Raw genomic sequence first — 14,865 nt, forward strand, 5'->3', positions numbered from 1 at the left:
AGATACTTTTGTTCCAAAATAGAAAACTGTTTTATAGTCGCCTACATCTCAAAATCAGCACATTGTATAAATTATTGTTGAGTGATAAAGAATGGAATTAATAGATGAGAATATTCCAAACTTCTTTCGTAACAAAGTGGTTTTGATAACTGGAGGTACTGGCTTTCTTGGAAAAGGTGAGTATTTATACAAAATCTCATTAATATTGCTGAATATAATTTGGACCAACATGATGCGAAGGTAGTGTTTTCATTCTGGATACCCACTACTAAGGATTTATATAAAATTAGTGGTACAGTACAGGCAAAGTATAATCCACATTGCCTGGAACATCGAACATTGTCAGTAGCCGCCACATGACCAAAGAGACTCACAGCAGTGGTCGCAGAAATTTGTCTACCCGCAATGTCCAGAGGCATTGGGTGCAGCATTATATATATACCTAGGTTGGCGTTTATTTGCATTTATTATCCGATATCGCTAAAATTTGGCACAGTGAGCTATGATAGACTTTTCGACATCCGTGCCTTATTCGATTCAGATCGGGCTATATTTAGATTTTATTTCTTCGGCCCACAAAAGACGCATTTATTATCCAATTTCGCTGAAATTTCATACAATAAGTTGTTCTAACATCCCTCTTTAACATCCCTGTTTAATTTGACTTACATCGGTCTTTGTTAGGATATAGCTGTCACACAAATCGATCACCCTGTGTTTGATTCTTACACATACTTAATAGTAGGCGTAGATCGAATTATGTTCGGATAAAGCTACCATATACACCAATCTCCTATTTTATGGTTTAGGCCATTGACGTTCTGTTAGATCCTTCTACATCCATGGCAAGCTTGGTCCAGATCGGTATGGCTGTTAAGGTTGTAAAATTGTGTATTTTTCACCGGACTATGGGTAATGAGGTTAATATGTATATCCGAGGTGGGATTCCAAAGTTCGTCCCCGGTGAATTTAATGCATTTTTATTTGATTTTATACCCACCACCATAGAATGTTTCTGTTTGTAACACCTCGAAATATTAACCTGAGACTCTACAAAGTTTGTATATTCTAGATGGTCTTGAAATTCTGAGTCGACCTGATCATATACGACTATCTGTCGAAATCACATAACGTTCAAGCGAATAAATATATCGGCTTGAAATTTTGCACAGATTTTTCTTATAAAAGTCGGTCGTTAGGGATTAAGTTAGGTTCAAGTGGCAGTCTGCCATCAGACTCACTTGGAGTTTTCATCCATGGTGATACCATTGGAGCAGGAGAAGGAAGATACCTCCTATTTCCAACCGTTGAACCATCCATGTTCGCTTAAAAAAGTCCAACAATTTGCGAATGTTAACATCGCTTAATCAGACAAGTTCTCAAAGAAAAAAGAACTTCTTCTGACTGCCAGTGCGAGACACATACACAGCAGATTTTGTATAGTCTCTTCTTCCTCGACGTCCTTACAGCTTCGGCAAAAGTCGTTACTGGCAACCTTCAGTCTGTCAGCATGTTATCAGACAGTGACCTGTCATGACCGACACTATGAATCAGACGTCTGTTGTAGCCAATGACAACAAAGCAGTAGACCTCTTCAAGTGTATAAAAGGCTACATAATTTTGGAAAGCTCAACCCCCTTTTTGTTGTGCTTCGGTCCTGATCCTGAAGACTTAGCTTACATATCGCTAGAGCCATAGCAACAGATTCCAGTTTCACTAGAATGTGTAAGGTAGTACCTTGTCTGGCAACCTCGTCCGCCTTACAATTCCTTGGGATATCTCTGTGGCCCGGCACCCAGCCAGGTGAATATTGAACTGTTCAGGCATCTCGTTGTAAGATTTGCGACAGTAGAGGGCGGTTTTTGAATTTAGAAATACGTTCTGCAGGGATTTAATGGCTGCCTGGCTGTTTGAGAAAATATTTATGTCAATCGTCGTTATGGCATTATTTCTTAGCCATTCTGTCACTTCCCTAATTGCCAGAATCTCCGCTTGATACACACCGCAGTGGTCGGGTAACCTTCTCAGAGTACAACCGTATAGAAGTCTATGTAACTTCTACAATATTACCAGGGGTCCGGTAATAGACCTGACCCGGTCAGGCAGGGCTTAATCCGCACTGCCTGGAACATCGGACATTGTATCAAGGATAACACAGTGTCCCTAGCCGCCACACGACCAAAGAGAAAGATACCTTAGGTTTACAGCAGTGGTCGCTGCAATTTGTCTCGCCACATTGTCCAGAGGCATTACATGTAGTATTAAATTCTGTGCATAAGATGGAGCCGTTCTCAGTGCGGCTGTGATGCATAAACAAGCCATCCTTTGGATCCTATTGAGTATTAAAACGTAGTTGGACTTTTAAAGCACAGTCCACCATACCACAGCACCATATAGCATAATAGGTCTGACAACTGCTGTATATACCAAGTGCATGACACGTAGTTTAAATCTCCAACTTTTACCAATGGCTCTCTTGCAGGTGTATAGGCAAGAGTTGCCTTTTTTGGTCTTTCCAAAATGAAGTTCAATTTCCTGTCTAGCAAAACACCCAGGTATTTTGCGCTTTCAGTAAATGAAACATTCCTTCCTCCTAAGGATACTGGTGCCACTGTAGGTAGCTTGTATCTCCTGCTGAAAATAACTACTTCTGTCGTGCACGGATTTACGTCTAGATCACTTTCTGTAATATATCTGGAAGAGAGCTGGGAAACTTTCTCCTAACCGCAATAGCCAAGTCATCAGCATACACTTTCTTCTTCCAGGGACAATAATATATTGTTTATGGTTATGTTCGAAGTAGAGTAGACGGAACACTTCCTGGAGGTGTTCCTCTGCTGACCCATCTTAGATCTAAAGATCCCAAGCCTGCCGAAATGCGTCTTTTAGTAAGTTATTAATAAACTTTCTGGCGGTAGTATTGGTTCCTAGCCCCTTCATGATTGAAGTCGGTTTTACATTAATGAAATCACCTTCAATGTCAAGAAATTCTACCACTCTATATTCCTTTAGAGAGAGAGAGAACCCTCTACGTAGCCGACTAGGTCGTGTGGGGCTGTTTTAGTGGATAGGCCTTAGCTATATGCATGCTGCTGTCCCAACAGGCGATCTCTAGGGATCTTTGCCCTAAATTTCCATCAACCTCTCAAGAGTCTTCAGCATTAAGGACGATGTACTAATGGGGCGAAAATCTTTCGCTTTCGTATGGCACGGTTTTCCTGATTTTGGAGTGGAAGTGATCTTTGTGCCCCTCCATCCCACAGGTATATAGGACATGTTGATACAAACAGAGAATATCTGTCAGAGGACATGCTGACATAAGCGAGTCATTCAGGGCCTTTGTGATCCGCTTGAGCATTAGTTATATATCCTCAGCAGTTTTCACTTCCTTTTCTGGTCTAGAAGGGATAGATGTGCAGAATTTGTGCCGAAATTTATCCCAATCCGCCTTTCTTCTGTTTAGCCGAGGGACCACTTCTGCAGTATTTACTCGAAGGCTGAATCTAATATAACAATGATCAGAGAAGCTGTGGTCATCCAACACTTCCTAGTCGCATATTTTTGCGCTAATATCTTCCGATTAATAAAGGTCGGTTTATCCCCTTTATCACAAATCGTCAGATTGCAACTTATAATATTTTCGATAAGCAGCTCAACCCTTCCCAACTTCTCCATATCTGGTGATGTGTATTAGCATCACTTCCTACAATGAGGCTATTGTTCCTTACAGCGGCTTCAACCAGCGACTTAAGGTTTGAAGGCGGCATCTCTGAATCGTGTGCCATATATAGGAAAGCCAGCCAGTAATGAGACTTGTTTATTTTCATGGCTGCCAACTAAATCTTAGCATAAACACCGTTTCGGACGTTTTTAGACCCCTTTAATACCGATTCCCTTATATGACTACTTAAGATCATAGCAGCCGCAACCATAGCACGTTTTCGGTCGAAATCACGATAGCGGTCGAACGCGTTAAGCTACCCACTTAAAATGTTGCACATGCACGCCTCTGACGCTAAACGCCAGGGTTCGAATCCTGGCGAGACCATCAGAAAAAACATGTTTCATCGGTGGTTTCCCCTTCCTTCCCCTAAACTTCTCTCCAAAGAGGTGTCGCACATAGACATGCCGTTCGGACTCGGCTATATTAAGGAGGCCCTTATCATTGAGCTTAAACTTGAATCGGACTGCCCTCATTGATATGTAAGAAGTTAGCCAGGGGCGTCCTTAGTGGAATGTTCATGGGCAAAATTTGCATTTTTTACTAAGTATTGCTGTAGGATATTGGGGATTGAAAATGGGCCATATCGGTTCAGATTTAGATATAGCTCCCATATAAACCGATCTCCCGATTTGACTTCTTGAGCCCCTGGAAGCCGCAATTTTTTTCCGATTTAGCTGATATTTTGCATATAGTGTTCTGTTATGACTTGATGTAGCTCCCATATAAACCCATCTAACGATTTGACTTCTTGAGCCCCTGGAAGCCGATTTGGCTGAAATTTTGCACATAGTGTTCCATTGTGATTTCCAACAACTGTGCTGAGTACCGTCCAAATCGGTCTATAACCTGATATAGCACCCATGTGCACCCATTTACCGATTTGACTTCTTGAACCTTTACAAGCCGCAATTTGTGTCCGATTTGGCTGAAATTTTGTTATGACTTCCAACATCTGTGCCAAGTACAGTCTAAATCGGTCTATTACCAGATATAGCTCCCATATTTTAGCAGAATCCATGGTGGTGGGTACCTAAGATTCGGCCCGGCCGAACTTAGCACGCATTTTCTTTTTTCATGTATTTTCTATTTCTGGTAGTTTTGATAGAGACAATTTTGCGCTCAACTGAAGTTAAGGTAATTTACGTTCTGGCTAGACCTAAAGATGGACTTAATGTTGAGGAACGATTCAAGAAAATTTTTAATGATGTGGTAAGTTTCATTTGGATTATTAACTATAAAATTAAAAATTTTTAGTTATAATAATTAAAAATATTCGACAGCTTTTTGAGAAACTTCGTTCCTTGCGGCCCATGTTCGAGAAGTCCTTGAAATATATCAACGGCGATTGCATAAAACCCCAATTGGGTATATCATATGGTGATCGTCTGGAACTGATTAAGAATGTCAACGTGGTTGTTCATTGTGCAGCTACGGTGCGATTTAATGAGCCACTTAGCACTGCTCTTCAAATCAATGTTCAAGGGACCATTGAAATTTTAAATTTAGCCAAAGAAATGGCAAACTTAAAGGTGAGAAATAAAGCTCAACAGCAAAACAGTTAAAAAATTAAAGTATGAACAGGCACATTTTTTTTTATTTCATAACAATTTTGAAACGAAACTTTATAGCCAACTAACTTCTTTTTTTGTTTTTCTCCACACTTCCAAAGTCCTTTGTGCATGTCTCCACAGCCTTCGTAAACTGTGTGGAGCTTTATGCTGAAGAACGTTTCTACAACGATACATTGCCAATTAAAAGCGACCAATTGCTGAATATAAAAGCTTCGCTAGGAAATGTGATATTGGATGATTTTTCGACAAAACTGATTGGCAAATATCCCAATACCTACAGTTTTACCAAAGCCATAACTGAGGAAGCTGTGCATAGATATGGCAGTTCATTGCCTCTATTTATTCTAAGACCAGGGATAGGTAAGCCCAAGGAGGGTGGATGTGGCGTTATTGTTCCAATATTGTTTTTTTCTCTTTTCTGGTATAGTATATCCGATTTATGATGAGCCAACTCCGGGCTGGATTGACAACATGCAGGGTGGTGTAGCTGCAATGTTTTGTAGTTCAAAGGGTGTTTTGAGAATGATGAAAGGTTCATCATTGACTCCAGCACCTTTGGTTCCAGTAGACTTCTGCATTAATATGATAATGGCAGCTGCATGGCAGACGGCAGTAAAGCATAGAGAGATGTAAGTTTTTGTTATTATAGTTTTATATCAAGTTTTATAACCAACAGCATATATATTTAGATGGCGCTGTCTGTCTTTAAAAACCCCTTATAATAAAATGTTTATACCCTCCACCATAGGATGGGGGTATACTCATTTCGTCATTCTGTTTTTAACTCCTCGAAATATTCGTCTTAGACCCCATAAAGTATATATATTCTTGATCGTCATGACATTTTAAGTCGAACTAGCCATGTCCGTCCGTTTGTCCGTCCGTCTGTCTGTCGAAAGCGCGCTAACTTTCGAAGAAGTAAAGCTAGCCGCTTGCAATTTTTGCACAAGTACTTCTTATTAGTGTAGGTCGGCAGGGATTGTACAATGGGCTACATCGATCCATGTTTTGATATAGCTGCCATATAAAACAATCTTGGGTCTTGAATTCTTGAGCCTCTAGAGCGCGCAATTCTTATCCGATTGGAATGAAATTTTGCACGGCGTGTTTTGTTATCATATCCAACAACAGTACTAAGTATGGTTCAAATCGGTTCATAACCTGATATAGCTGCCATATAAACCGATCTTGGGTCTTGACTTCTTGAGCCTCTAGAGGGCGCAATTCTTATCCGATTGGAATGAAATTTCGCACGATGTGTTTTGTTATGATATCCAACAAGCGTGGTACAAATCGGTCCATAACCTGATATAGCTGCCATAAACAGATCATGGGTCTTTACTTCTTGAGCCTCTAGAGGGCGCAATTCATATCCGATTTGGCTAACATGACGTATTTTATTATGACTTTCAACAACTGTGTCAAATAAGGTTCAAATCGGTTCATAACCTGATATAGCTGCCATATAAACCGATCTTGGATCTTGACTTCTTGAGCCTTTAGAGAGCGCAATTCATATCCGATTTGGCTGAAATATTGCATGATGTGTTTTTTTATGACTTCCAAAAACTGTGCTGAGTATGGTTGAAATCGGTCCATAACCTGATATAGCTGCCATATAAACCGCAATTCATATCCGATTGGAATGAAATTTTGCACAAAGTATTTCGTTAGGATTCCCAACAACTGTGAGTATGGTTCAAATAGGTCCATAACCTGATATAACTGTCATATAAACCGATCTGAGGACTTGACTTCTAGAGGGCGCAATTCCTATCCGATTTGGCTGAAATTTTGCATGACGTATTTTATTTCGACTTTCAACAACTGTGCCAAATAAGGTTCAAATCAGTTCATAACGTGATATAGCTACCATATAAACCGATCTAGGATCTTGACTTCTTTAGCCTCTAGAGGTCGCAATTATTATCCAATTTGCCTGAAATTTTGTACGACGGATCCTCTCATGACCATCAACTTACGTGTTTATTATGGTCTGAATCGGTCTATAGCCTCATACAGCTTCCATTTAAATCGATCTCTCTATTTTACTTCTTGAGCCCCCAAAGGTCGCAATTCTTATTCGACTTGGCTGACATTTTATACAGGTCTCCAACATATAATTTAATTGTGATCCGAACCGGACCATATCTTGATATCGCTCTAATAGCAGAGCAAATCTTTTCTCTTATCCTTTTTTTGCCTAAGAAGAGATGCCGGGAAAAGAACTCGATAAATGCGATTCATGGTGGAGGGTATATAAGATTCGGCCCGGCCGAACTTAGCACGCTTTTACTTGTCATACCCACCACCGTAGGATAGGGGGTATATTCATTTAGTCATTCCGTTTGCAACACATCGAAATATCAATTTCCAACCCTACAAAGCATATGTATTTCGGATAGTCGTATAATTTTAAGACGATTTAACGATGTCCGTGTGTCTGTCCGTCCGTCTGTTGAAAACACTCTACAGGCTTCAAAAATTGAGATATTATGCTGAAATTTGGCACAGATACGCCTTCTTGATGCACGCTGGTTAAGTTCTTGAACGGGCCAAATTGGACCATATTTGGATATAGCTGCTATATAGACCGATTTTCCGACAAAGGGTCTAATGCCCATAAATGCTTTGTTTTTCATCCAATTTCGCTGAAATTTGAAACAGTGAGTAGTTTTAGGCCTTCCGACATCTGACCGAAATATGGTTCAGATCGGACTATATTTAAATATAGCTACCATACAGACCGATCTCCCGATAAAGTCTCTGCAGACCATAAAAGCTTTAAAAGTGGGTTATTTTAAGCCTCCAGACATCTGACCCAAGTATTCTTTAGATCGGACTATATTCAGATATAGCTGCCATATAGACCGATTTGCCGATAAAGGATCTGAAGCCCATAAAAGCTTTATTTTTTACCGATTTCGCTAAAATTTGAAACAGTGGGATATTTTAAGCCTCCCGACGTCTTACCTAAGTATGGTTCAGATCGGACTATATTTAGATATAGCTGCCATATAAACCAATCTGCCGATAATGGGTCTGAAGCCCATAAAAGCTTTATTTTTTAACCGATTTTAAATTTGAAATTGAAATTTGAAACAGTGACTAGTTTTAGGCCTACCAATATCTGACCCAAATTTAGTTTAGATCGGACTATATTTAGATATAGCTGCCATATAGACCGATCTGCCGATAAAGGGCCTGAAGCCCATAAAAGCTATATTTATTGCTCAATTTCGCTGAAATTTGAAACAATGGGTTATTTTAAGCCTCGCGACATACGACCTGAGTATGTTTCAGATCGGACTATATTTAGATATAGTTGCCATATAGACCAATTTGCCGATAAAGGGTCTGAAGCTAATAAATGCTTTATTTATTACCCGATTTTGTTGAAATTTAAAATACAAAATTCAACGGTGACTTATATTTATTACCCCACTCAACGTCCGTGCCGAATTTGGGTGCATAAGTTATCTAATTTTCATCGGATTGTGACGAAAGGGGGTTTACATATAATCCTGAGGTTGTGGGTATCCAAAGATCGGCCCGGCCGAACTTAATGCCTTTTTACATGTTTTTATTAATTTTATTTTGTTTTTATCTTTTTCAGATCCCCAAAACTGCCCACTATTTACAATTTAGTTCCCGAAGAGACCAACACCATTCAGTGGGGCACTGTTTGGAAATACGTAAAGATGAATTTAAGACATTGCCCATTTTCTTCCATGCTTTGGTATCCCATGTTTCTTTATATAAAAAATATTTATTTCTATCACTTTTTGGCTTTTATATATCAAACAGTACCCGCTTATCTCACAGATGGTTTGCTATGGCTTCTGGGCAAAAAAACCAGGTGAAGACATTTTTAAATTCAACTGACAAAATAATGCCAAATATCGTTCTTTCAGAATGGTTAAAATTAATCGGAAAATGCTTTTGCTAGCCGATGTTTTGCACTACTTTATAAGTCATGATTTTGTCTTTGATAACTCCAACACCAAAAAGCTGTGGCAAGCCATGTCGCCTGAGGATCGTAAGACCTATAATTTTGATATGTCCACTTTGAATTGGCAGGACTATATGAGCATGGTTGTAATGGGTCTTAGGAAGTATCTGGCAAAGGAAACATCGGAGACATTACCAAAGGCTAAGAAGTTGTGGATAAGGTACAGTCTAAGCATTAAAAATCTTTCCAAATTGCACCTAAAGATAAGGAACCTCCTTTAAATCATGTCTATAACAGCTTGTTTTGCAACTCCATCTTAGTTCATCAGCTCTTTTTCTCGAGTTTGTTCCCTTATTGCCGATTTAACTGATAGATACTAAATTCTTGCCTGTATGCTTGTTTTCAGATTCTTTCTTTTACATTGCACAATCCATTGCCTGATGATTGTGGGTTTACTATGGGTACTAGGACATCCTTGGAATTAATTTTCTTTTAAATCAATGGTCCTAAGTTATTTCAGACAATTTTTGTGGAAAATGTACCTTATTATTCAATACAAGTTTAAGTTATATTTTTTAATCCAAAAGGAATCGACTTTTTATTCCCAAACGGAAACAACTTTGGAGGATGTAAGACGGTAATCGCTAAACAAATGATAGTCTATTGTAGATGGAACAATGCAAGGCAAGGCATATGAACCTTCAAGCTGAACCCCCACAAACGACAGTAGCTTAGCAGATGATGTAGGAATATCCATGCACAGATGATAACTCGAGCCTCGCCGTTCTGAGAAATAAGAGATTAGCAGCAGTAAAGACATATAGAAAACCTGGGCGAGAAAAATTTTGGATCGATGAAGAGATGAGAAATTGACTAAGTAGCGGTGGTTTGAGTACCTGAATGGGGACGAATGGCGCATTAGGTCTTTAGCCTGTAACCTATATATGGAGCTCGGGTCACGGCGAGATGCAATGATCCACGTTAAATTAGATATGTCACGAGTTCTTCCCACTTATGGCCAAAGAAAAAAAAAACAAGTAAAAGCGTGCTAAATTCCCTCCACCATAGATCACATTTGACGCGTTCTTTTCCCGGTATTCCTTTTTAGGCAAACAAAGGAAAGGAAGGGATAAACGAAAAGAATTGCTGTGCTATTGGAGCTATATAATGGAATGAATGTTGGAGACCACAGTAGAAGTCATTGTGTAAAATTTCAGCCAAATCGAATAGGAACTAGGAGATCGTTTTATAGGGGAGATGTATTAGGTTATAGACCGATTCAGACCATATTTGACACGTATGTTGAAGGTCATGGGAGAAGCCGTTGTACAAAATTTCACCAAAATCAGATAATAATTGCGCCCTATAGAGGCTCAAGAAGTCAAGATCCCAGATCGGTTTATATGACATCTGTATTAGGTTATGCATCGATTTCACCCGTACTTGGCACAAATGTTGGAAATCATAACAAAACACCTCAAGCAAAATCGGATAAAAATTGCGCACTGTAGTGGCTCAAGAAGTCAAGATTCAAGACCGGTTTATATTGCAGCTGTATCAGGTTATGAACCTATTCGATCCATACTAGGCACAGTTGTTGGAAGTCTTGACGGAACACGTCGTGCAAAATTTCAGCCAAAGCGGATAGGAATTGCGCCCTCTAGAAGCTCAAGAAGACAAGTCCCCAGATCTGTTTATATGACAGCTATATCAGGTTATAGACCGATTTAAACCATACTTGGCACAGTTGTTGGATATCATAACAACACATGTCGTGCAAAATTTCATTCCAATCGGATAAGAATTGCGCACTCTAGAGGCTCAAGAAGTCAAGACCCAAGAACGGTTTATGTGGCAGCTATATCAAAACATGGACCGATATGGCCTATTTACAATGCCAACCGACCTACTCTAATAAGAAATATTTGTGCAAAATTTCAAGCAGTTAGCTTTACTCCTTCGGAAGTTAGCGTGCTTTCGACAGACAGACGGACGGACGGACGAACGGACGGACATGGCAAGATCGACATAAAATGTCGCGACGATCAAGAATATATATACTTTATGGGGTCTCAGACGAACATTTCGAGTAGTTAGAAACAGAATGACGAAATTAGTATACCCCCATCCTATGGTGGAGGGTATAAAAACATACTCAAGTTATTTTTTATGTCAAAATGAATCCACTTTTTATTCCTATTGGAAACAACTCGTTAAACATGTGACAGTCTGGATGGAACGATGCAAGGCAAGGCATATGAAGCTTTAAGCTGAACCCCCACAAACGAAAATTGCTCGTCAGTTGATGCAGTCAAGACAGATAATACCTACAAAGAACGGGAAATGCAGTTTGCCGTTTTGAGAAATCCTGGGCTAGATTTATTGAGAAATGTTTTTAGTCGATGACGAAATGAGAAGTTGACAAAGTAACCCTTGTCATAAAATAGGGCACCTATATACAGAACAATGGGAAGGTATGACGCAAGTAACTCTTTAGCCTGTAACCTATAAATGGGGCTCGAATCACTACTAGATGCAATGGTCCTCGCTATGCTAGATATGTCACAGACAACGGAAGACATGTTTAGGCCTTTGATGAAAACGCATTTTTCACAGGATACGACGAGAATTACGGAGACACCATAATCTTGGAATAATCAGGTTGATCGAAGGCTTATCATAACGGAATTTTTGGGAAAGGAAGTCTTGAGGAGCTTAAAACCATTTAAGTCACCCGGTCATTATTTCCGGCGTTACTACAGAAGGAGGCCGAATATTAGGCGTCTCATATGGCCAATGTTTTCACAGCGTGCCTAGGACTTGCATATACTCCGAAAGGCTGGCAGGAGGCAAGGATGGTATTAAAACCCAAGCCCGACTAGGCAAGTTATGCCATACTAATGGCCTACAGACCTATAAGCCTTACGTCCTTTCTATTCGAATGGACGCATCCGTAATTGGTCACTGAGGGGGGATATGAACCCGTTTGCTACGCAGACGATGTTATAATACTTCTAAGGGATAAGGATCCGAACGAGCTATGCAGAAGAGATGAAAGGGTCTTGCATATGGCATATGACTGGGCTAGACCCAATGTTAACCCAGAGAAGACTGAAATATGATTTCGATATCTGACAAGGTCAAATACTTAGGTGTGCTCTTAGGCAGGAAACTGAATTGGAAGTGTCACATTCAGGAGCGTACTGAGAAGGCCCACAGATGTTGGGCACTATATAGACGGGCCGTAGTCCCGAAATGGGGCCTGAATTCTAGGATAGTCCACAGGCGCTAGAGGACGGTGATAAAACCAATACTTATTTACGCCGTAGTAGCTTGGTGGACTGCTATGGAGAAAAAGATCAACATAAGGACCATACAACAGGTTCAGAGAACATGTTCTCTTGGCATAGGCGAAGCGATGAGGATCACACCCAGTAGGGCACTGGAGAGTGTTTTAGATATCCGACCCATTGAGGTGGCGATGGGAATCCCGGATGGATTAGAAGAGGTTTCCGATAGAATACCTGAGATGACATTTAAGGTCGAGTGCGAAACACTGCTTCCGGAGGCAAAGTCTTAAATTGATGGAAATCTGGTATTGCCTGCTAGTGGTCAGAGTTGGCCTGGGGTTCTGTATTGAGAACCAAAGGACTGAGATATGTTTTAGACTGCTTGTTCATATTACGATCCTGTTGGCACAAATCCGGGCTTTCACAGAATGCGTGAGGTGGTGTGGTGTTCACGCCAGGACGTTGAGTGTGAACATCTATACGGATTGTAAGCTGGCCAAACTGGTCGCGAACAATCTTAGCGGAGTAATCGGTAATGAAAGAGCGAACAAATTGACATTGAAGGCCAGAGGACTGCCGTCAATAAACTTGGTTAACCCGAAGACTCGACTCGAAGGGTCGACGGGCGACGAATGCACATACAACCATGTGAAGCAGCAAAACGGTCGGTAGGACGGCAAAAATCCTATGTGGGGATCCAGATCATCAGAAGACGAGGCTTTTACTGCAAGGAAGTAAGAAGGAGGTCAGTATAGCTTTTGGTATTATAACGGAACACACATGACTACGAGCTCACTTATCTAAAATCGGCGCTGTGCCACTGTATCTTCAATTCCATAATGGAATGGTTTTTGAAAATTTTATGTTAAATGATATAGGGTAGTGTTATGCTCCCCGTGACAAAAAGCAGAAATTCAAACGTTCAAAAAATGATAAAAGCACTAACTAGATATGTAAAAAGCGCCCATTTAGTTACTTTTTTCGGGTTTTCGGCGGCAAAAAAGCACCAAATCGAGTCCGAAAAGCACAAAGTGGCATCCCTGCTTATATCTGTTCGTGGCAACACTGCATCGTTGTTTCTAAATCACAATGTTTTATGCATACTTGTAGGCGTAGAAAAAATTGTTTGTAGCAATAGATTCAAATAGAGGCTGTGTTTTTATACCCACCACCGAAGATGGTATATAAAGGGTGATTTTTTTGAGGTTAGGATTTTCATGCATTAGTATTTGACAGATCACGTGGGATTTCAGACATGGTGTCAAAGAGAAAGATGCTCAGTATGCTTTGACATTTCATCATGAATAGACTTACTAACGAGCAACGCTTGCAAATCATTGAATTTTATTACCAAAATCAGTGTTCGGTTCGAAATGTGTTCAAATTTTGACAAATTTTGTTCAGCGATGTGGCTCATTTCTGGTTGAATGGCTACGTAAATAAGCAAAATTGCCGCATTTGGAGTGAAGAGCAACCAGAAGCCGTTCAAGAACTGCCCATGCATCCCGAAAAATGCACTGTTTGGTGTGGTTTGTACGCTGGTGGAATCATTGGACCGTATTTTTTCAAAGATGCTGTTGGACGCAACGTTACGGTGAATGAACACATTTCGAACCGAACACTGATTTTGGTAATAAAATTCAATGATTTGCAAGCGTTGCTCGTTAGTAAGTCTATTCATGATGAAATGTCAAAGCATACTGAGCATCTTTCTCTTTGACACCATGTCTGAAATCCCACGTGATCTGTCAAATACTAATGCATGAAAATCCTAACCTCAAAAAAATCACCCTTTATTAGAAATTTGCAATACACAACGACTACTACAATACAGGGTAGCTGATACAAAGTGTTAACAAGTTCGCAATAGCAACTACATGACATTTTTTATATTGACAGCTCATTATATGGTTTACAAGCTACCAAAAGCATTTGCTTCAAGCTGTTTTAAAAACAAGTAAAAACGTGCTAAGTTCAGCCAGGCCGAATCTTGGGTATCCGCTACCTTAGATTCCGCTAAAAAGTAACCCCTATTTACTCTGCGTGTATTCATGTTACTGTATAAAAATCAAACCGGAAATTGATTGCGGATTCTATGGTCTCAAGAATTCATATCGGGCTACGGGTATTTCAGGGGGTCTATATCAGTATAAAGACCGATTCGAATAATATTTAGAATGGATGTTGGCAGTCATAACAGAAGTTCTTGTGCCGGATTTCACCCAAATTGAATGAAAATTTTAGTGTCTCGGGGCTCAAGAAGTCAAAACTGGAAATCGGTATTTATGGGGGGTTTATCAGCTTCAAGAACGATTCGAAATATGCTTG

At 40.0% G+C, this 14,865-nt stretch overlaps 2 protein-coding genes across 2 annotated transcripts in view; one reads left to right on the forward strand and one right to left on the reverse strand.

The window, feature by feature from the left end:
- LOC131994658 (suppressor of lurcher protein 1) overlaps window positions 1-14,865 on the reverse strand; it is a 394,762-nt gene that overhangs the window by 261,833 nt on the left and 118,064 nt on the right. The gene's annotated exons all lie outside the window — the stretch shown is intronic.
- Window positions 92-9,732, forward strand: LOC131995147 (fatty acyl-CoA reductase wat-like). Its single transcript, XM_059363224.1, has 8 exons — window positions 92-176; window positions 4,821-4,933; window positions 5,005-5,253; window positions 5,394-5,655; window positions 5,723-5,924; window positions 8,912-9,154; window positions 9,210-9,467; window positions 9,654-9,732. Exons 1-8 carry the CDS (start codon window positions 92-94, stop codon window positions 9,730-9,732), a joined length of 1,491 nt encoding a protein of 496 aa, XP_059219207.1.

Source organism: Stomoxys calcitrans, chromosome 2 (assembly GCF_963082655.1).
Source record: "Stomoxys calcitrans chromosome 2, idStoCalc2.1, whole genome shotgun sequence".
Classification (NCBI taxonomy): domain Eukaryota; kingdom Metazoa; phylum Arthropoda; class Insecta; order Diptera; family Muscidae; genus Stomoxys; species Stomoxys calcitrans.

Bases quoted from the DNA above. Each gene is read 5' to 3' on its own strand.
- LOC131995147 (XM_059363224.1), top strand. From the start codon at position 92: ATGGAATTAATAGATGAGAATATTCCAAACTTCTTTCGTAACAAAGTG. The intron at 5,656-5,722 runs GTAAGCCCAAGG...TTTCTGGTATAG, and splicing joins TATTCTAAGACCAGGGATAG to TATATCCGATTTATGATGAG. The intron at 9,468-9,653 runs GTACAGTCTAAG...GCTTGTTTTCAG, and splicing joins GCTAAGAAGTTGTGGATAAG to ATTCTTTCTTTTACATTGCA.